Source organism: Rhamphochromis sp. 'chilingali' (genome assembly GCF_963969265.1).
Source record: "Rhamphochromis sp. 'chilingali' genome assembly, chromosome: 1".
NCBI classification, from domain to species: Eukaryota; Metazoa; Chordata; class Actinopteri; order Cichliformes; family Cichlidae; genus Rhamphochromis; species Rhamphochromis sp. 'chilingali'.
The window spans coordinates 14808857-14829469 of record NC_137929.1 but is presented as its reverse complement, the minus strand read 5'-3'; the positions used below and the strand labels follow the sequence as shown (position 1 = coordinate 14829469).

Genomic DNA, 20613 nt, shown 5'->3' with positions numbered 1-20613 from the left:
TTTGAACAGTAGTGATACAGATATTCAGTGCTGAAGAGGAAGTTTAAGCTGCACTCTGAGTCCTGGGATCAGCAGATGTTTCCCTTCTCTCCCTCAGCTGCCCTGGAAATCCCTAGCTAGTGTGGTCCAGTTCTACTACATGTGGAAGACTACTGACCGTTACATCCAGCAGGTTTGTCGACAGCATGTTGTGTTTAACGGCATCAGCAAACACTTTCAGACGTTTTGTTTTCAACAAAAATCTCCCGCTCTCTCCACGTCTTCTCTCAGAAACGACTGAAAGCAGCAGAAGCAGACAGCAAGCTGAAGCAGGTGTACATCCCTACCTAGTGAGTATTGATGACAGCTATCAAGTTTACTAGTTTACAAGTTTACCATTACTATTGGGGACCACCTAATGTGCTTTGGGTTGTTATCGCAACGCAGCCAGAGGTCACATGACACCATTTGTATACAACACCAGCGTCACAACAAAGGAGGACGTCGAGGTGATTGTTGTCAGACTCTGTGACCGCAGCGTTCTGTTTTTGTGTCGCTGGGTTTCAACCATGGCGTTGATTTATTTTTGTGAAAAAGATGCTCTCAGGAGTCATTGATGCCACTCAGCAGCCAAAGGCATGCAGTCTGTTGGCGTTACACCTTCAGACCGCCTTGGATCGCTTTGAACCCCGGCTGAGTCTGCAAGCTTCACAAGGGGAGGACTGGGACTGTTGTCAGAGTATCAAGAGCTACCACAGACATGCTCAGCAAAGTGGCTGCAGCTAGGCGTGGGAATAGAGAGCTCATGTAGAGAACAGTGGTCCGTCAGTCTGCTGGCCACGGATCACGCTAATCGGTCCATTTATGCTACAATCAGTTGGGCAGATGTTTAAGGAGCCCCAGCAAAGTGTTGATTGAATAAAGGAATGAAAACACTGTTCAAACAGTAAAGACTTTATCATTGTCCTTTCTGGTAGATGTTGGGAAATATGATGCTGGATTTGTGATTGTCATTAGCTATTTAAGCCACAGTCATTAAAGTCTTACCATAGATTTAATTAGATTAAAATGTCACTTTTGGATTAATGAATAAAGATATTATAGTAGCACAGCTTAAAATAAATACAAGTTACAAATGTAACAAAAGCCAAACAACTAAAAACTGTGTTTAACGCAGAAGCATTCTAACAAATAAGCCATGAGGTATTATGATGTGAGGCAGTAAACCAGCACCTTTCTGTATGTAGGAGAACTGAACCACATGATGGAACATGCTTCACTAATTGTTGAATAACTCTGTCCTCCTTCACCAGTACCAAACCCAACCCCAACCAGATCATGGTGCCCAGCAGCAAGCCTGGGATGAACGGAGCGGCAGGCTTTCAGAAGGGACTCAGCTGTGAGAGCTGCCACAGTAAGTGTGCACACAGGCTGGGTTTAGATAAAGTCTGAACCACACTCGTTTGCAGTGGGAGTGTTGACTGTCCACACGGACACATTAAAATAGATGTAAATACAGTCTTTCTTTCTTATGCCACCAACTTGTTCTGATTACCGGCGATCACAGAAGACCCATGTATTACTGGCAGGTGTTCATCGAGGCACCTGGACCTGACAGATACAGGTGCTAACTCACTAAATCGTTTGTCTCCAACCCAGCGGCTCAGTCTCCTCAGTGGTACGCCTGGGGTCCCCCAAATATGCAGTGCAGACTGTGCGCCTCCTGTTGGATTTACTGGAAGAAGTACGGAGGTCTGAAGACTCCCACACAGCTTGAGGGTGCTGCTAGAGCTGGCTCTGTAAGTCTCCCCATCGGCTCTTTCTTTAGAAATGTGTTTGAATTAGGGCTGCCACGATTAGTCGACTAGTCACGATTACGTCGACTATCAAAATCGTCGACGACTGATTTAATAGTCGACGCGTCATTTGAAGCTTTGTAAGATCCCAAAAGCAGGAATAAGTAGCAGGATTTAAGAGTGTAATAACGGACTGAAACAGAAGATGGCAGCACTGCATGTACAAGGATGCCAGCTGCCGTTAAACCCCGAAGAAGAAGAAACTGTGTCCCAGAATTCATAGCGCGGCCCAGCGCAGTTGTCAACAATGGCGGCAGCTAGTTAGTTTTAATATTACTCTTATTATTCTTTCTGGGTCACAAAATAAACGTTTAACATATTTTCAGGCGAGAATGTAGCTGTGTAAACCTCAAATATCTGCTCAGTTTATCAGGACACCACATATTTTCAAAAGCGCTCCGACGTTTTCGGAGGCGTCTGTTACCCACTAGCTCGATAGCTAGCCGGGGGCCATGAGAGCACCGGACTCCCGGCAGATCGTTTTCAAACCCACCGCCCTACTCAGGTTAAACATATACAAGTCACTTAGATAACTTAAAAATGTTATTGTTTGGCTTTTTTCAGTATTTTATTTGTTCCTGAGTAAATCGGCTGAGTTTATTAAACTCCACCGAAACAATCTGCACATTTAATTAGAATTCAATTAACTATCATCTTGTCTTTATTTTTAGTTAGCACAGACCTTAAACACTTAAAGCTGTAAGCTAATGATAGTTATATAAGAGCAGATGCTGCTGGTGCAATAAGCTGTACTTTTACGTCCAATGGATGATAATCTGACTAGTCGACTAATCGCAAAAATAATCGGTGACTAGTCGACTATCAAAATAATCGTTTGTGGCAGCCCTAGTTTGAATGAAAAGCAGTAAAGAAATCCACATGAGCTAATCAGCAGACTTGGAATGTTTCGGGCTGTCTTGCACCTCCTTAAGACTAAATCTGTTCTTTCTGTCCGTCCAGGAGTCAGGCCCTCGTGGTCACATGACACGCCAGGAGGTACAGGGAATGTCACCGTTCACCCGCAACGAGGGTCGAGCCAAGCTGCTGGCCAAGAACCGCCAGACATTCATCCTGCAGACCACCAAGCTCACCCGCATTGCTCGGCGGGTGTGCGAAGACATTCTGCAGCCTCGACGTGCTGCTCGACGCCCCTACGCCTCCATCAACGCCAACGCCGTCAAGGCTGAGTGTATGTGCACACTCACCCCCTCTTTCTTCTAAGCTCATTTGAACCTACTAACAAAGCAGCAAGTTTGACAGCTTTGTCCTTCAGTGATGTTTTCAAACCTCCTTAAATGAGTTCAACAGAGTTTATTTTTTTATTTCCTCAGGTATGATCAGGCTGCCCAAAGCCACAAAAACTCCAGTGAAGAGCAAGCTGGTGCCTCGACAGTCACTGGCCACCATAGTGAAGGATTTGGGTAAGAACGCAGAATGTGACCAGCGCACTGAATATGAAGCTGTTCCAAGTTAATGCTTCCTTTAGATTATACCACATGTAATTATTAAAGTCCTCTACTGCCTGTGATGCCACATGTAGGTTAGTGTGCCTTCAGCCAATCAGCTGAGTTCAGTTTGTGTGATTTGGACTACTTTAATTTTTATAGCACAAAAGGACGAGAGCACAGTAGTAAAGTAGAAACTAGGGCTGGGCCATATTATACCGTTCACGGTAATACCGGTATAATGTTAGGCAACGATAGGAAAATGAAATATCGCGATAGAATGGGAGTAAAACGCGCATGCGCAGTGCCTTTGTTTTCATACGCACATGGCCGATTGTTGAGTGAAACAGATGAACCAGAATTGGTTTGTAAAAATGGTGCAACTTCAGTGATGTGGAACTGGTTTGGTGTTTGTCCGTCAGATACACAACAAAGCACATTTTTTTGCAGAACATGCAAGCGGCCGTCGTTATTGTCGTATTTGTCGGACTAAGATGCTCTTAAATCTGGGAGTAATCTGGGTCCTAAACTCCGTATGCTTCAGGTCAAACAACACTGCAGCATCACTGAGCGTTAAAAACTGTCTAAATTCTTTCATCTTTAATAAAACGATCAGCATTGCTGCTTTACCAGGTGTAACTATAAAGTTTAACTTCCAGGCATCCATGAAAACAAAAGTTATTACATTTAACGGAGTTAGAAGTTAGCAGGAAGCTAGCGGAAGTTAGCTCGCTAGTTTCGCTAGTTACCTAAGCATGATATAGCATGTTCTGACTGAGAGATTTCTGAAAAAATTCAAACGTACAGCTCTGCTATCACTTCCAACATAAATGAAGACAGGAAACTAAACAGCAGTGACGTTTGTAGGGTTACTGAAGTTGGGCTAGCTGGTATATAATGATGTGCTACGTGATCGCTAGCGGCACAGCTATGTTAGCATAACATAAACAGTGAAGCTGGAGGACGAACACTAACACTTTTCCACTTATAAAAGTTAACGTGAAGGTTCTTCATGGTTAGAGACAAATGCAATCGCATGGCAGGATGCTGTAAACGGACCAAACTTCAGTCAGGAGAACAACTGAGATAATCCATCCACAATACGAGGTTAGTCATTAATATACTGCAACAACATGGGAATAGAGCAGCTGCCAGAGAATTCAACATTAATGAATAAATGGTACAGAAGTGGAGGAAGCAAGAAGAATGAGTTTAATAAAGTTTGATTTATCTGACTGCTTTGTTTCGCTTAATGTGCCTTATAATCCCGTGCACCTTATGGTCCGAAAAATGCGTACTGCACACTGCAGTTTAATGTTACAAAGCACCTCTTTTTAACTTCAGTGGATATTATACATGGTTATGCTCAGGATATGTCAGCCCATTTCTACTGGAAATGCCTTTTGGTTAAACGTTCAGCAAGGAGTTTGCATTTGCACTGTTACATTTTTATAAAGCTTTAATGTACATAAAAACCAGCTTCTTGTTTAAGTGAAAATAAATGGAAGGTTGTCTTTTTGCGCTAGTAATGTTGTGGAGTTGTATTTTGTCTCGCATCAATTATATCGTCGGTTATATCGTTATCGCAAATTTTCAAATATATATCGTGATAAATATTTTTGGCCATATCGCCCTGCTCTAGTAGAAACAGCTCTATTATGCTGCTAACACCTTCAGCTCTTTGCAAGCACCTGCACCGACACCATGCTAACACTAGGCTAGCCAACAACCCAGAGTAACGCTAAAGCTGAGTGAATGCAGACCCCAGATCAGCAGTCAGACCCTGAACTTCAGCAGGTACCAAACTGATGAGCCGTCTGGCTGCAGCAGTAGAATCACCGTGACGATCGCTTTAAAGTGTCTTCATTTGTGCGTTGTCGGCGTTGTCCATACCTTACTGCTAAGACAAGCATCACGTGTGTCTTCTTAAGGATATGGATTTGTGTTGCTGTGTGGGACTGTAGCCTGAGGTTTATATTGTTAAATGGTGATTATGAGACTATGTGTTTCAGGATATTTATTGACAGAGTAAGTCACTAAATCTTATCAGCCTTTTTTCTCTCGTCAAGCCTTGAGTGTCTTAGAAACACTGTTTGTTGGCCTTGTTTTTGAAAGATGCTAAAGAGATAAACTTGCCCTGCTGCTTTTGTCTTCTCTGAATTGTCTTCGCAGCCATCTCTGCTCCTCTGAAACTGAAGGCAACCAGAGGACCCCCGACACCCATCAACAGGAACCAGGCCAACCAGCCTCGAGTGGGCCAGAGCCTGCTGGGGAAGAGAAGCTTTGAAAGCGTCAGTGTTCTTCTCACATAGCTTATATTTAAGAAAATATGCTCCTTTTGTAACTGCTACAACACACTCATCTGCTGCCTGTTTTCATTCTTTTCCTCAGAGTGTGCATGTAATTTCACTCCTCACAGAACTAATGGCTGCTAATTTCTTGCATGTTATGTTGGGGCCTGCTGGGCAGCTTGTAGTATAGTAGTGCATCATTAAATCCAAAAAGTGGTGGAAAGCCAGCATGTTTTACTCTCGTGTTTCCTTTTTGCACTGCAGTCTGATCAATTGTTGTTTTCTTCATTGGTTCACAGGCTGCAGGAGTGCCATACCCAGCCAATGGGAGGCCATATACTTCAGGTATGAGAACCACCTCTCAGTCTGTCATCAAGCGGCAGAAAGTGAGCCAGGGAGAAGCTCCCAACCCTGTGGTGTTTGTTGCCACAAAGGACACCAGGTACATGGCAGCACAGCACTTCCTGATTTACCACAGTAGATCATCAATGCCCCAACTTAACTAAAGCCAGCAGTCTTTAGCACACAGACATGCACAGTCAGCAGGATCACACACAGACGGGTGTCATCAGAGTGACTTGGGTACACACACACCTTGCTACACACAGTGTTAGCAACCTTTTTGCTAATTGAAGCATTATTGTGTCAGAGTGGATGTGTGTTCTTATCACTGGTCTCTGTGAACCAGGGCTCTGAGGAAACATCTCACCCAGTCTGAGATGCGCCGGGCAGCAAGGAAACCTCACCTCCTGGTCCGGATCAAACTGCCGCCGCCGCCACGCTCCCTAGCCATGCCCCTCGTCCCCTCCAACACCAGCGAGCCCATCGTCCTGGAGGACTGAAAATGAGGGCTGAGGGTGGTCTTTTAACAGGACATGGGGGTGGGGTGGGCAGTGGGAGGGGCTGTGTTTAAGCCATCACTTATAGGCAGCACAGTACAGCATACAGTAGTCTTTTTATTTTTTTTTTCCTCCCCCATTTTCAGTGTCATGTTCCTTTTAGTCCTCTTTTACTTCCCATAAGTTAATGTGTTTCTCTCTCTGTCTCTCTCACACACACACACACACACACACACACACACACACACACACACACACACACACACACCTATTCAGTAAGCACACATTAAACCCTCAGGGCTCCAGTATACATGCTGAATTGGTCGCCAATGGTAACCCTGCCTCGGCTCCGTACCATTTATACCAGAACTTAGAGTGCAGTGTTGTCCTGAGTGGTAGGCGTCGCCACTATCGGAGGAGAACTCAAAACCAGAAGCAGATCCTTTTTTAAAGTTTCCAGTCTGTTCTGTGCACTCGGAGGCTCTGAGCTGCTGTGCTCTGGTCATTAAAATAGTGTTAAAATCCAACACACAGCAGCAATGGCACAAATGCTGAGAGGCACGACTGGCTGAAGTGACAGCAGAGCAGCATCTCGTACCAGCAGATGTCACATCAGTTTGTTGTAGAGCAGCAGCCAGCGTGATGGAGCCCTCACACTCACACTTGCCCTGCTTTTAAATGTGTCATTTAAATTCATATATTTTTCTTCCTGAAGCAATGGTGATAAAGCAGACATTGTTTGACTTTCCCGTCTCTTATCTTTGTGTAAATATATGCATCACTGAAGGGGCGACACCCTTACAGGACTGTAGGACAGCTTGAGCAGGCCCAGAGTTTGCCTCGGTTTCAGGATTCCTCTCGAGCCTCCTTTCCTCCATCCTAGCAGAGCAGAATCATCGGGTGGGCTGTGGTGATGGAGGGAAATGTGGTGTTAGTCTGCTGCGTGTTGTAACTCTTTCCATGGCTGCAGTCTGTCATTCAGGCCTGGAAACGTTCAACACACTTGACTTTACGTTCAGTTCTCTCATTTTAGGAACAAACCTCAGAGATGCAGGTGTGCACACCTGTCCACCCACTGGAACGGTGTGTAAATGTCACAGGGTCTGACCTAGACTTTACAAAGACGCAGAATCGGAGCCTCATACAAACCTGTTTCCTTCTTCTGGAGCTCCATCCATTATTGAACCCTCTGTATCAAAATAAGAGTTTGAGCTGATTGAAAGCACTAACTGAAAACACTGAAGACTTTGTCTGCAGTTGTTTTTGGTTTAGTTTGTTCCCCTCACTCAGTGCGTCTGTACAGAGGAAATGGTAAATCACTACTCTGGGCAGCAGCCAATCAGGTTTCTTTGAAATAGGTTTTTATTCCAACAGCCACTCTGTGCTTTGCTTACTGTAAATTGTTAGTACATACAGTAGGAGAGGTGCAGCCGACAACAGAGGCTGCTTACTCACAACTCAGTTATCATGAATTTGGCTTTGAGATCATGTGTGGGATTTCTGCAGAAGTCCAAAACGAAGCCATAATGTGCAGGAGAACAGGCAGCGAGACAGTCTGAAGGAACAGGACGGTGTTCCTGATGTTAGTGGTCAGTTCATAAATGTGGGTCGAATCAAGCAGAAAATGTATGCAAAAACACGGGGCTCTAGGAGTGGAGTCAAATGGGAAACACACCTTGACCTTTGACCCTTTTGTCTTCATGCAGCCTTCATCCTGTTCTGTACATGTGCTGATGTTTTGGTTCTGACGGGATGTGAGGACTGTGCGGAGGACTCTTCTGCTGTTTGTGGTTTTTCTTTTCCTCCCTCTCTTTGTACCTTTATCGGAGGGAGAGTGCTGAAACCGAGCTGTTGGATCCTTACGATTCCTCTGCGTCCGCGGCAGTGATGACTTTTTTAAGCAGATTTGGTCCCGATGTGAGCTTTGTAATATTTCCTCTCAAAAAAGAAATTGAATTGTCAAGTTTGTAGCAAATGCTAATGTGTGTAAAGAAAACTGCAGAAGTGGAATATTGAAAACTTTTAGTTTTGGTTTGTTTGTTTTTAATTTTGTACATCTGAGGTGTGTAACTCTGTTAATGAGGAGACTGCGCTAACAGGCTACTGTACGTGTGAAGCATCTCTTCTTCATCGGGTGGGTGGACTGCTTCTTTTAACCAGGACTGACCTTCAAAAGGGACAGGGTGTGGATTTTTTTAATGATGGAGAGACAAACATGCCACAAGTGAAACTTTTTCTCAAGTGTTTTTTATTCCGATGTCTCTGTATCCTTTAATGTATCTTGATAAGAAAAAAAATAAAGATTTTTTTTTTCTTCGTGGTCAGACATCTTTCACATCTGCTGCCTCACATCAAACAGCTGGAGCTTTTCACCCTGTCGGCCTGATTATGGTTTCATCCTCTTGGTACACAGCAAAGGCCTCCTCTTGGAAATGTTTCAAGCATTTCTCCATTTTTATACATCGACATGTAAAGAGCATCGAGTCCTGTCCCACACGCCACACAGTGGCCGACCACATTCTGACCTACACTGTTGTCACGTTTCTTTTTATCCAGTTTAGTCTGACAGGACCCCGCTGTGTGTTCTTGCTTCTGCTTCTCTGTGACGTCCTGGAGGTCATGACTGACTGCAAACTGGTCCAAGCAAAAATGTGACAAACATACAAAAAATAGGAAATCAGGGCAAACACATTTTCACACCACTGTAAATAAAAACCTCAAAGGTGCCATTTGAATATAAAGTGTCAGTTTTAGCAATGACTTCAGTCATTTCTTCATCAGGACCATAGATTTCTGATCATTGCACATTTTTGTAATTTCCCTTCTGTATATCACCACAGACGGGTTTAAATGAAACAGCTTGTGACTGAAGTGCAGACTTTCAGCTTTAATCGCTGATGGGGTTCTGAGCTCGCTCAGTAGGTTTTCTCGAAACCTTGTGAATGTGATCAGTTGAGAACGAGGGTTTCCACAGTGACCCCTTGATCGGCAGCACTGGCTCAAAAGTAATTCGCTCACTGACAAGCAGCTTCATGGCCAGGTGAGGCATGTTCCTTTGCTCTTTAATAATAAATGCAACAGATTAAAGAGATGTTAATGCGATAGCCAGCGCCAACCTCTCCGAGAAAGGCCGACAGCTTTGGTAGTTAAAGTCTTTTTGCTCTTACAGAGAACGAAGCCACGGGCCAGCTTAGCAACATCCCAAACACCCTGAAAGAAAACTGAAGTGGTGATCACAGAATTTTTTTCTTTGGTTAAGGAAAAAGCAGATTGCCTGGAACCTGATGGTAGAAACGATGCGACTCAGGTGTTCTCACTGCCTCGGGGGCTGGGAAGGTTGCAGTCTCTTCTGTTCTGCTATGATTTCTGCACCATTGTTACAAACAAGCCTGAAGTTGATATAAGAAAGCGCGAAAGCTGAACTTCAGTGGGACCTTTAAACAGGCCAATGCAGAGTAGAAGACAGAGTTCTGTACATGTGAGCTGAAGCAAAGATTCAGCACTGATAGCAGAGATGGGTTATTTCTGCTAAACAATGCAATACTGCAAAACACATTCATTTAACCTATAAATAATTATAATACATTTTTTGAGGGTGCTTTTCAAGAACCCAAGGTCACCTTACAAAGAACAAAATTAATAAAATGAGCAATAGTCATAAAATAAGTTAAAATTGCAGAACAGAACTTGACAACAGATAAAATCAGCTTTCTTATGGCTGGAGGAAGAGTTCCAGAGCCCAGGAGCAGAGGCACTGAAGGCTCTGTTCCCCACAGGGAGAAGACGTCAGGAACAGTAAGATGAATAGCAGATGAGGATCTGAGAGGGCGGGAAACTGGTGATATGAAGCAGTATGTCATGATTTATGAGATGAATCATCATCAATTTGCATATTATGGACATTTTAATGACCACTAAATCACTCTGATCATTTACTTTCCACACGTTCCAGCTTTTCCCAAAAAACTGGTGGCTTTTGGGAGAGCACTTGGGGCCAAATTAAGAAAAAGAATTGTGTCAATTTTGAGATTAAAGTCGAAATTTCGACATTAAACTACAAATAGTATATCTGAATGGACGTGTGGAAATATTTTTGATGCCTGCACCCCAGAACGCCACAGTAAAGACGATGTTGCTTGCAACAACTTGCTAGAAGCAGCCTGCTGCAGACACTGAAGGATCTGAGCCTTCATCGAGAGTAAAGCTGGCTCAGGCCCTTTTTGTTGGCAGACCACTCCAGCTTGTGATCCAGATGAACTCCCAGATACTTCTGGACGTGACTATTTCGACATCAATCCCACCAATGCAGACAGGGATCTGTTTCTGCCAAAGTCCACCACCAGCTCCTTTGTTTTGGCCACAGTCAGCTGCAGGTGGTTCACCTCACACCACCTCAGTGATCAATCAGTCCTCTGTACTCCTTTTCTCTTCCCATCTCCATACTTCCAGTAATGGGCGTGTCATCAGAGGATTCCTGGAGGAGACAGGTTTCTGTGACGTACTAGAAGCCTGCACAACTTTGACTGTTTTCAAGTATTGGATTTCAGCATCACAGGGAAATAATGAGAGCCTTGGTTGGAGGGCACGGAGCAGGAAAACCTGCAGCAGACACCAGAACCATCACATAAACCAGAGTTTTAGATTTTCTGCAGTGTTTTCACTCAGATCAGCTCAGCCGCATGAAATATTTCACTAGTTTCACCAGAAACATGAGAGAATTTGTCAGTGCCCAAGGAAATGTCCAAAGGTGCTTAGACTCTGAGTGGAAAGACTTTGTACACTGACCTTCAGATGGCTTTAATGTTCAGACCTGTAGCAGAGATCAGGCTCTGGTCTTTAGGAGCAGGGCTGTGTTCCAATAACCTGTAGAAAGGTTCCTAACTGAGAGACGTGACCCAGAAGGACTTGTGTGGCGTCTATAATAAGAGTGTTCCAATACTCCAAATATTAAGGAAAGGCGCTTTAATGCTTCCTTTATTGCTCCTTTAGCAAAGATACAGAGGACCATCATTAATCCACAGTAATGGACCATAGCTGAAAACAGCAACATAACAAAGTGGAGCAGAAAGCTTAACTGTAACTGCATTTTCATTTCCTGCAATAACCTGCTGATGTAATTAAAGTTTTTAGCATCAAATGCACAGCTGAAGTCTGAACATCACACTGGTGGAATAAAAACTACTTCCTGTTTCGTTGTTGCTGCATGAACGCAAAATGTTGTATGATGTAAATCAGGGGTGTCACCCCTACTTAATCCACGGTTACCAACCGGCCCACAGCAAAGCGCTCCCTGCAGACGTCATTGTGACGTAGAGCCGAGCGCACCTGAGCAGCGTTTGTGCTGAGAGGCGGGACGCTGAGCGGAGGTTTAAATGACAGCCGCGCAGCGCGTGCTCCGGTGCTCGTGACCCAGGGACAGCAGGCGCGTGGAGGCTCGTGGCCTTGTTGACGGTGCAGGTTTCATTGGTTTCTGTTCGTCAGACGCAGTTTCTCACCCCCCACAGCCTTACACGCAGCTCTGCATTTGCAGCCATGTTTAAGGTAACCGCAGCACCTTTTAGCGCCTCCACATGTAGCTGCTCCTTGTCCTACACACATGCTTCAATTACCCACTTCAAGAAGTGGGTAATTGAAGCATGTGTGTAGTTATCAGGATCGGGGGTCTACGGTTATTCCTGAAGGCCTGTGAACCAGCAGAGCTTTTATATCAGAGTGCGCTTTTTATCCCATGGTGAGAATAGTTGGTTCTGTGAAACTAGTTTGATTTTTCAAACAAGTGGTTGCAGTGCGTGCTGGTCCATGACCCTGGTTGCTTTTCTTGTACTGGGGTCCTGCTGGTAGGACTAACTTAGCCACAGATCTGAGTTTGTTTTTTAATATATAAAAGTAACAACAATTGTGCCTCCTTAGCTGAATCCTGCTGATAGACTTAAACTGTAAGTTACATGAATTCAGACAATTCCACACTGCCACAAAGTTACTGTGAGCTTATTTAGCTCAGTGTGCTTTTGCAGCAATCGCGGTAACCAGCCTGGCTGAGGACGGTGAGGATCAGTCTATGCAGGTCAGACTTTAGGAAGTACCCCTCGTCTCTTTGACACATGGGGTCCAGCGTGTGCAGCCAGTTTTAAAGCATGACTCTGCTTAGATTGCAAAACAAATGTGAGTTGCGCTCAGTTGGCTGTCCTAAAGAAAAGTTCTCTGGTTTGTATCTGCTACGTTTGAGTTTACTGTCCATCTGGTTGTAATTATGTGAGTGGAAGTGTGTTTTTCTTTTTTAAAGTGGAATAGCAAAGTTGAAGAGCTGACTGGCTCCCTATCAAAGCTAGTTATTCAGTTCCTCTGGTCTGTGTCCTGCGGTCACTTTTGAAAGACTTCATGTATGCTGACCATGTCCTGATGAGATTTGTCATTTGTACTTAAACTGCTGTCATTTCAGTGGAGAACCCGGTACATTGTGTATAGTCTATATTTATATCTATACAATCTGTTTTTAGACATTAAATGCCATCATTTTAAGCAGACGTTGAAATTGCTTTCCAATATCAAGCACCTTGAGGTGACTCTTGTGATTTGGTGCTATACATTGAAAAATATCAGAAAGACCAGGCAGAACTCGATACATGTTTAAAACGCTGACTTCTTTCTTTACAGACCAGTAGCAAAGACTTGTTTCTGCCTTCACCTGAGCTACTGGACAGCATGCAGTCTGTGGAGGAATCTGACGGTGACTGTGGTGGAAGCGCCGTATCGTTGGCCGAAGCCCTGCTCCCTGTGACGGAGTCCTCACCACCTCCAATCCCCTGGGTCTGCTCAACCCGCTACAAGACGGAGCTCTGCACCACTTACTCAGATGATGGTTTCTGCAAGTATGCCGAGCGCTGCCAGTTTGCCCACGGCCTCCACGAACTCCACGTTCCCTCACACCATCCAAAGTACAAGACCGAGTTGTGTCGCAGCTACCACACAGATGGCTACTGCTACTATGGCAACCGTTGCCTGTTTGTCCACAGTCCCACAGAGCAACGCCCCACCCTCCGTCGTCGCAGGAACGTCCCGTGCCGCACCTTCCGTGCCTTTGGGATTTGTCCCTTTGGAACCCGCTGTAACTTCCTGCATGTGGAGGGTAAAGATGAAGACGGCCGTTACGATTTGGCCAGTGTTGGTGAAAAGACCGCATTTGTGCAAAAGCCCAAGGGGTGGAAACCTCGGGGAGCTCTGTGCCACACCTTCAGCACCTTTGGCTTCTGCCTGTACGGAACCCGCTGTCACTTCCAGCACGGCCTCCCTAACAGGATAAAAACCTCCAGTCAACACAATGGGTTGCTGTCCACATGCGCGTCACGTTTGCCTTCTGCATCAGACTCTTCAGCCTCGTCATCTCCTCCACCCACCACCCCAGAAGCACCAGCGCACAATGCTTTCACCTTCTCCAGTCAGCACTTAAATGATCTGCTCCTGCCACTGGCCCTCCACCTGCAGAAGCTGGAGAGCACGAAGGCCCAGGATATCTGGGCCAACAGGAGGCTCTAAACTGCTGCTGAACACTTTCTTTTTTCTTTTTTTAATATGTAATTCCCCCCACTTTACCCCAAGGGTTTTTTTGTATATATGTTCCAGTTGACTTGAGCTTGTTTCAGAAGGCCCAAGCAGGCCTTGGCAAACATGACTATTCAGTCATGGATCAGTCTGGAGTAGCTCTGGAAAGAGAATCTTACAGGTGCAGCTATATGTGTAATATTTTTAATTGTACATGGCTATATGTCTGCCCAAAGCACTGTAAATAAACCATGTTGCTTTTTTTACTAACTGCTGTGTTTGTGTGTTTGGCTGGGCTGGATTAAAGTTGTGGGGTGACTGACAGAAGTCCAGTAGCTGCCTTTTCAAGCACAAGCGAGGCTGACATTTGTCAGTCTTAATCAGCTGCTGCTGAAACAAGAGGCTCCTGAAACTGTCTTAAAACTCTGAAGCTTCCTTCCAATAAAGAATGGGATGGCTGGCTGGGACCATGCTCATGGGACCAAAGACAAGAGTCTTGGGCTCAAACTGAAAGTTGGCCTATGATCAGCTCTGGCTGGTGTACGTCCGGGTTAGTTAATGTGGAGGCGATGGTGAAATGTTTATACTAGACCTCCGTATAGGACGTCTAAAAAGTATTTTAAAGAGACACGACCTTCAACCAACCAATCCCGTCTACTGATACTCGGCAGCCAATCACTGGCCTTAACCTCCTGCTACAGAGCGTCAACAGGTAGACCTGGGAGGGTAAAGGTAGCTCGAGGCTGTAAGCATAGAGCTAAATCTTTTTAGGCTTTAGTTAAATTGCACCTCTGAGGTGTTTCGTCAGGACGATATTGTGAGAAAATAAACTGGACCTCGCTGCCTTATTTTGAAGGGTACAGCGGATGTCTTGGTCATGATTGCTAGCTTGATGTTATGGAGCTGCTAGTGTATCGGACAGCTACCCTGGTGTGAACTTTATTTCAGGCGCTAAAGACCTCCAGTCCCCCTTTGTTCCAGTTTAGAAGGTAAAGTCTAACGTTGCATGATACTGGGAAGGCCTGGTGTTGTATTTTCTGTCCTTCTGATGCTAGCTTTTAGCATCATGTATTTTAGCTAACTGTAGCTGTATTTAGCCGTATTTGATGCGACAGTTTTATAAAGACACAACGGTCATTTCATTCGTTACTGTATTGTAATAGGTTTGTTATCGTGGTTTCTTTCAAAGTGCGGTGGTTTCTTCCAGCTAACTGAATAAAACCAGAGTTGACTTTGTTAGCATGCTGAATGAGTGCGGTGGTTCGGAGAAACCACGGGCCACAGCTGAAAAAGGTCCCCAATACGTGACGGTCCACAGTGAAGACGTTTATAGACACACGTATGTTTTAGCTAACCCTGTAGTGTGTACCCGAGGACGCATGAAGTTCCGTTAAGCTTTACCGCCAAACGCGATGTTTTGCTGTGAGATGCAGAGAAGGCATGAGCGTAACGTGATCTTTCTTGCTAGTTTGAGTGATTTCGGTGAACATGGCGGACCGGGAGGAGCGCCGGTTCGCCGAGGTTTCCCGGGAGTCTGTCAGACTGATGGCGGAGGGCGCAGGTGTGGAGCTCGGTGATGATGTGGCGGCTCTGCTGGCCGAGGACGTGTGTTACCGACTCAGGGAGGCCACGCAGGTCAGTGATGCCTGGATGCATAGATAATGTTCTGACTTTGGGAGAAGTTCGTGTTAGGTGTACGTGGTAATGTTTTGCTGTCCCCAACAGAGCAGCTCTCAGTTTATGAGACACGCCAAGAGGAGGAAGCTGACGGTGGAGGACTTCAACAGAGCTCTGCGCTGGAGCAACGTGGAGGTAGCGTGTAATTTCCATATCCGATCTCCCTCAGGTCTGATGTGAGGGAACTCCTTCATGTTTCTGTCTCTGTTCTTTACCAGGCCATCTGCGGCTATGGAGCCCAGGATGCGCTGCCTTTCCGTTCAGTGAAAGAAGGCGAGCTCTTCTTTGTTGAGGATCGGGACGTCAATCTGGTCGAGCTGGCGCTGGCTACCAACATCCCCAAAGGCTGTGCTGAGACCATGGTGCGAGGTACGCTACGCTGCTACGTTCCACACGCAGGCTCATCCTGTAGTGTTCTCTATGCTCTGTCATATCCATATTCACGTGATGAGTTTACTAATGATGTTTCATGTTTGCCTGCAGTCAATGTGTCATACCTGGATGGTAAAGGTAACCTGGAGCCTCAGGGTACAGGTGAGACGCACACAGCAGGCATAACCTAACCCACAGTTGTTGTACTTGGACCTGTAGATAGAATAAAGTAGCTAATACTCTAAAAACTGAGCTCCACCTTTCACTGAGAGCATCATTGTTATCCTGTTAGAAAATCTCAGTGTTTGTCTGTGTTAAACTGTCCCAGTTCCTACAGCAGTACAGTCTCTGTCAGATGACTTACTGAAGTACTACCAGCAGATCACAAGGGCCATCTTAGGAGAGGACCCACATCTCATGAAGGTGAGCTGCTACAGACAGAGCAGACTTTTTGTTGTGAACAGGCTAAACGACGCTCGTGTGTGTTTCAGGTGGCTCTGCTGGACCTCCAGTCTAACTCCAAGATTGCAGCCCTGCTTCCGTACTTTGTTTATGTCATCAGTGGAGTAAGTTTTAGGGTTACACAAATCAGCATTTATGATTCTCATCACCAGTTTTGTTAGGAATGCTTGGTGTGTTTAGTAAGAGAAAATATCGTAGCATGACACATGAATCAGACCTATCTCATAACTGGAAGCGCTTTTAACTCTACACGGTAACCTACGTGTCCTCGGCTTGAACGGCGTCGAAGGTTCTGATTATGTCGTCAGTTAGGATGTAGATTTCCTGAACCTGTTGACCGGTGTTTCAGCTGATCATGGATTCGGTTTGTCGTCCAGGTAAAGTCGGTAAGCCACGACCTGGAGCAGCTTAACAGACTAATGCACATGGTGAAGAGCCTGGTCCAGAATCCCTACCTGTACCTGGGCTCGTATGTACGCAGCCTGGTCTCCAGTGTCATGTACTGCATCCTAGAGCCACTGGCAGCCTCCATCAACCCACTCAACGACCACTGGACTCTCAGGGACTACGCTGCCCTGCTCCTCAGCCACATCTTTTGGTGAGCAGATTTTCCGTGGATGCTTAGGCAAGCTTGGACTAAAATTGTTAGCCAGTCAGGATTTAACATCAGTGTTGAGAATACAAAACTACTGTAGTGTTAGCCTGTTTTACAGTAAATATGCAGCATCATTTCACAAAGAACCTGTGTTGCTACAATGTTACCAGTCTGACTAATGTTAGCAGGCTGTTGCTAAGGGCAACATTAACATTCACTCGGCGTTTGCGTTAAAAATGGAAATCCAACAGTCGCTCTTCTTTCTGGTGTTTCTTCTGCAGGACTCATGGTGATCTGGTAAGTGGTCTCTACCACCAGATCGTGCTGTCGCTCCAGAAGGTTCTGTCTGACCCAGTGAGACCACTGTGCTCCCACTATGGAGCTGTTGTGGGCCTTCATGCTTTGGGATGGAAGGTATGGCCACAGCTTCTACATTAGTAAATATTTGACAGTTATAGATTAGATTGGGCCCATATTCAGTCGATATTTTCAAACAAATCATTCCCTAAATGAAAAGTCTCACATCTTGATTATTTAGCTGTGAAATATTTGCAAACCTGCATGTCATTACTGTTTTTATTGCTGTTGAGTGCTCCACTGCTACCCTCCTGTGTCCTGAATGCTCCTCTCTCTGTGTTCACCGGTTTCTGCTGGCAGGCTGTCGAGCGCGTCCTCTTTCCACACCTTCCTGCGTACTGGGCCAACCTCCAGGCTGTGTTAGATGATTACTCTGTGTCCAACGCCCAGGTGAAAGCTGACGGACACAAGGTCTACGGAGCCATCCTGGTCAGTACTGCTGCTGCTTTGGGTGATTTCAGACACTGATAGACTGTCATTAGTCAACTTAATTAAGTATTTAAGTGTAGAAAATTACTTTAAAAACAGAATGAGGTTAATCTTGATTGGTTGGTCTGAAGGTCCACTGGAGTCAACTTCCACATCTGCTCCAGCTGTTCCTCTTTGTGCTCGTTCTGATGTTGCTGTGAGCTGCAGTTGCCACATGTGCCACATCTCCAGCACCCTTTTGAATCTCTGTTATGGAGAATTAAGGCAAAAGTGGGGCCAACCTGGTGCTAGCAAGGTGTACCTAATAAAACGGCTTGTGACAATATACAAACTTAGTTCTGGGAGCCATAAAATAACGAATTATTGTCAAATATAAATTGAGTGGTTAGCAATGTTGCCTCACAGCAGGAAGCTTCCTGGTTTAAACCTCAGCTTGGCTCGTTGTGCGTGCAGTTTCCTCTGTAGCTGAGTCTTCTCTGCAGCTTCCTCCCACAGTCCACACACATGCAGGTCAGGTTAACTGGCCCTGGATCAGGGATTGTTCTATATGCTTCAAGAACTTCAAAGCAGTGTGTGGTTAATGCTGATTTAATGAAGATGTTGAGCCCCAAATTTGTGCTGAGGATAACTAACAGATGAGCTCAATCTTGACATTATGCCTAATGATGCTTGTGATTAAAAACGAATTAAATCATAATTTGAGTTCATCTTGTCCCACCTACGTCGCCACTTCCTCTCTTTGTCCTGCAGGTGGCAGTGGAGCGCCTGCTAAAGATGAAGGCGCTGTCTCTGTCGCAGTCAGCAGAGGGACACTCCGGTGCTCATCCGGGTTCTGTGGTGGGAGCTGCGAGCTACAGGGTGAACTCTCCGGGACTCAGCCCACCTCCAGAGCCTCTGTCAGAAGCTGCCCTTGGAATTGCCAGCCACCTCCAGGTGGGTGGGGCCGGCTGTCACTGGGAGGAGTGGACCCCCGTCCCTCTCCCCGCCATGTACTGTGAGCTTTACTCCTTCTTCGGCGACAGCCTGGCTGTCCGCTTTAGCACAGGACCAGGATTTGGCACCCACTCGCCCTGCACTCCATCCCAGCTTAGTAACTCCAGGAAGGAACCTCCCGGCCCCGCCTCCAACCTCGACACCACCCGGAAGATGCCACAGCTCACCGCCAACCTCAACATCAGCCCCAGGCAGGACGGGAGTCCGCGCACCGATCCACCTCCGCCGAGTCTTTCAGGCACAGGGTCAGTTAGGTAAAGCAACCAGAGGAGCACCTATCTATCTTTGTGTGTCTGTGTGTGTGTTTGTGCTGATTTATTTTTGTGTGTCTACCCAGGGCTGTGCCTCGTGCCTCGTCTATGCAGCGCTCCAAATCCTCCTCATCATGTTCACGCCAACGTTCAGCTGGTCTGTCTCGTGAAGTGTTCCCCAAAGCTCGCTTCACCTCACCTCAGACCACACCTCCTGCATTTTCCTTTCTTATTGGTGGGCGGCAAATGGGCCAGCGTTGTCAAGGCCGCCGCCCTTTCCAGACAATGTTTGCAACAACTCCGCCTGTTTCTGCTGTTCCACCACGTACCTATGCACACAAACTGCCCGTCATCGGCAGGGTGGGCAAACCTGTACGTCGCTGGACATGTTCACATTACTCCCTTCACCTGCCTCTATAGTGTGTGTGTGTGTGTGTGTGTGTCACAGACTGTATGAGCTAACATTAGTCTGACTGCTGCAGACTCTTCCAGGCACACGTTGCTCTGATTAAGCTGCTGGAGTTTTTAGGGGATGTTGCCAGTAAAGAGGCAACACAGGGCTAAGCTGCCACTCACATGTATGAACATACAGATGAGGCCCAAAGAGATTCTAAACATGCTAATTAAACAGCTAGTCAATATCTGACTGTCAGCATCTGGGAATAAGAGCATGAAATGTAACACGTGACAGCTTGTTGGGCCTCTGCTGCCTTGCACGTCTCCACAGTTACTGCCGGGCCTGTTTAGCCTCAGCTCACTCATGTTGGTGGGAAATCTTTACTGCAGTCGCCAAATGATCATTCTGCCAATATTTCATTACTGCTTCATTTTTTAATTAATCTGTTATTCTTGTAACAAATCTATTTGTTTACTCAAAGTCAGTTTTGGTCCCTGTAAAAAGCAACAGCTGGATGTGCTGCATGCATGTCAGGACCAGCACGTTTGGATCACAGCGCCGACGTGTCTGCTGCACTTTCATCGGAGAATGGACAAAATCCTGCGATGTGTGTGGAGCAGAGAGGGAGCTGTGATCTTCCCTAAATAAATCTTTCAAGTTGACACGTTTTTCCATCATTTAGTTTTTTCCACTGTTTGATGTTTTCCTGAAACTCTTGTTTAGCTTGTGCTAGTGTCGATTAAACTCATAATATCAGTGAATACCTGCTGAGGGCAATGTTGGAGCAAGATGGGATATGTTGTTAATGACTGTTTTTCATAGACTGAATAAATATTTACTTGTTGCTGATGTTAGGAGACAGGTCAGAGGTCACATCTGTGCTGCCTCCCACAGTAGATCACTACTGGTGTATTAGCTATGATGCTACATGCTACCCTCTGAACAGATACTACTTTTTCTTTTTGCTTTTCTATGAAGAAACAGCATCAAGTAGAATGAAGGAGAGCAGGTGTGTCTGATATGTTGTTTTCCCCGTGGGCGCCCGCTCGGGGTAGGAGGAGTTAAAAATCTGTAATATCTGTACTTTGTACTCACATTTTCAAACAGACTCGTTTGGCCGACTTTGGCACA

General features: G+C 45.7%; 3 protein-coding genes across 4 annotated transcripts in view; all 3 read left to right on the top strand.

The window, feature by feature from the left end:
• mta2 (metastasis associated 1 family, member 2) overlaps window positions 1–6678 on the top strand; it is a 31703-nt gene extending 25025 nt beyond the window's left edge. Inside the window, exons 10-18 of the mRNA XM_080878036.1 lie at window positions 98–172; window positions 271–329; window positions 1293–1393; window positions 1639–1778; window positions 2796–3024; window positions 3167–3256; window positions 5453–5571; window positions 5871–6013; window positions 6260–6678. Of these exons, the coding sequence (XP_080734162.1) occupies window positions 98–172; window positions 271–329; window positions 1293–1393; window positions 1639–1778; window positions 2796–3024; window positions 3167–3256; window positions 5453–5571; window positions 5871–6013; window positions 6260–6413 (1110 nt within the window). The 3' untranslated portion in view covers window positions 6414–6678. The remainder of the gene's footprint in view (window positions 1–97; window positions 173–270; window positions 330–1292; window positions 1394–1638; window positions 1779–2795; window positions 3025–3166; window positions 3257–5452; window positions 5572–5870; window positions 6014–6259) is intronic.
• Window positions 6679–10189: 3511 nt separating this feature from the next.
• cth1 (cysteine three histidine 1) lies at window positions 10190–14242 on the top strand. Its single transcript, XM_080878331.1, has 2 exons — window positions 10190–11951; window positions 13065–14242. The coding sequence occupies exons 1-2, from the start codon at window positions 11943–11945 to the stop codon at window positions 13941–13943; spliced, it is 888 nt and encodes a 295-aa protein (XP_080734457.1). The 5' UTR covers window positions 10190–11942; the 3' UTR covers window positions 13944–14242.
• A 402-nt stretch (window positions 14243–14644) lies between these two features.
• Window positions 14645–20336, top strand: taf6l (TAF6-like RNA polymerase II, p300/CBP-associated factor (PCAF)-associated factor). Of its 2 annotated transcripts, none has more exons than XM_080878093.1 (12): window positions 14645–14938; window positions 15418–15584; window positions 15675–15761; window positions 15845–15995; window positions 16110–16160; window positions 16327–16421; window positions 16490–16564; window positions 16838–17058; window positions 17337–17469; window positions 17713–17841; window positions 18592–19079; window positions 19172–20336. In XM_080878093.1, exons 2-12 carry the CDS (start codon window positions 15438–15440, stop codon window positions 19503–19505), a joined length of 1911 nt encoding a protein of 636 aa, XP_080734219.1. In that variant the 5' UTR covers window positions 14645–14938; window positions 15418–15437; the 3' UTR covers window positions 19506–20336. The 2 variants fall into 2 exon arrangements, with proteins under 2 accessions (XP_080734219.1, XP_080734218.1); XM_080878092.1 differs by having other exon boundaries at window positions 18592–19088.
• Window positions 20337–20613: the final 277 nt, after the last annotated feature.

Excerpts from the sequence above, each read along its gene's own strand:
- taf6l (XM_080878092.1), top strand. The coding sequence starts at position 15,438 with ATGGCGGACCGGGAGGAGCGCCGGTTCGCCGAGGTTTCCCGGGAGTCT. Across the intron at positions 15,996-16,109 it reads TGCTGAGACCATGGTGCGAG|TCAATGTGTCATACCTGGAT; the intron begins GTACGCTACGCT and ends GTTTGCCTGCAG. Across the intron at positions 19,089-19,171 it reads TCAGGCACAGGGTCAGTTAG|GGCTGTGCCTCGTGCCTCGT; the intron begins GTAAAGCAACCA and ends GTGTCTACCCAG.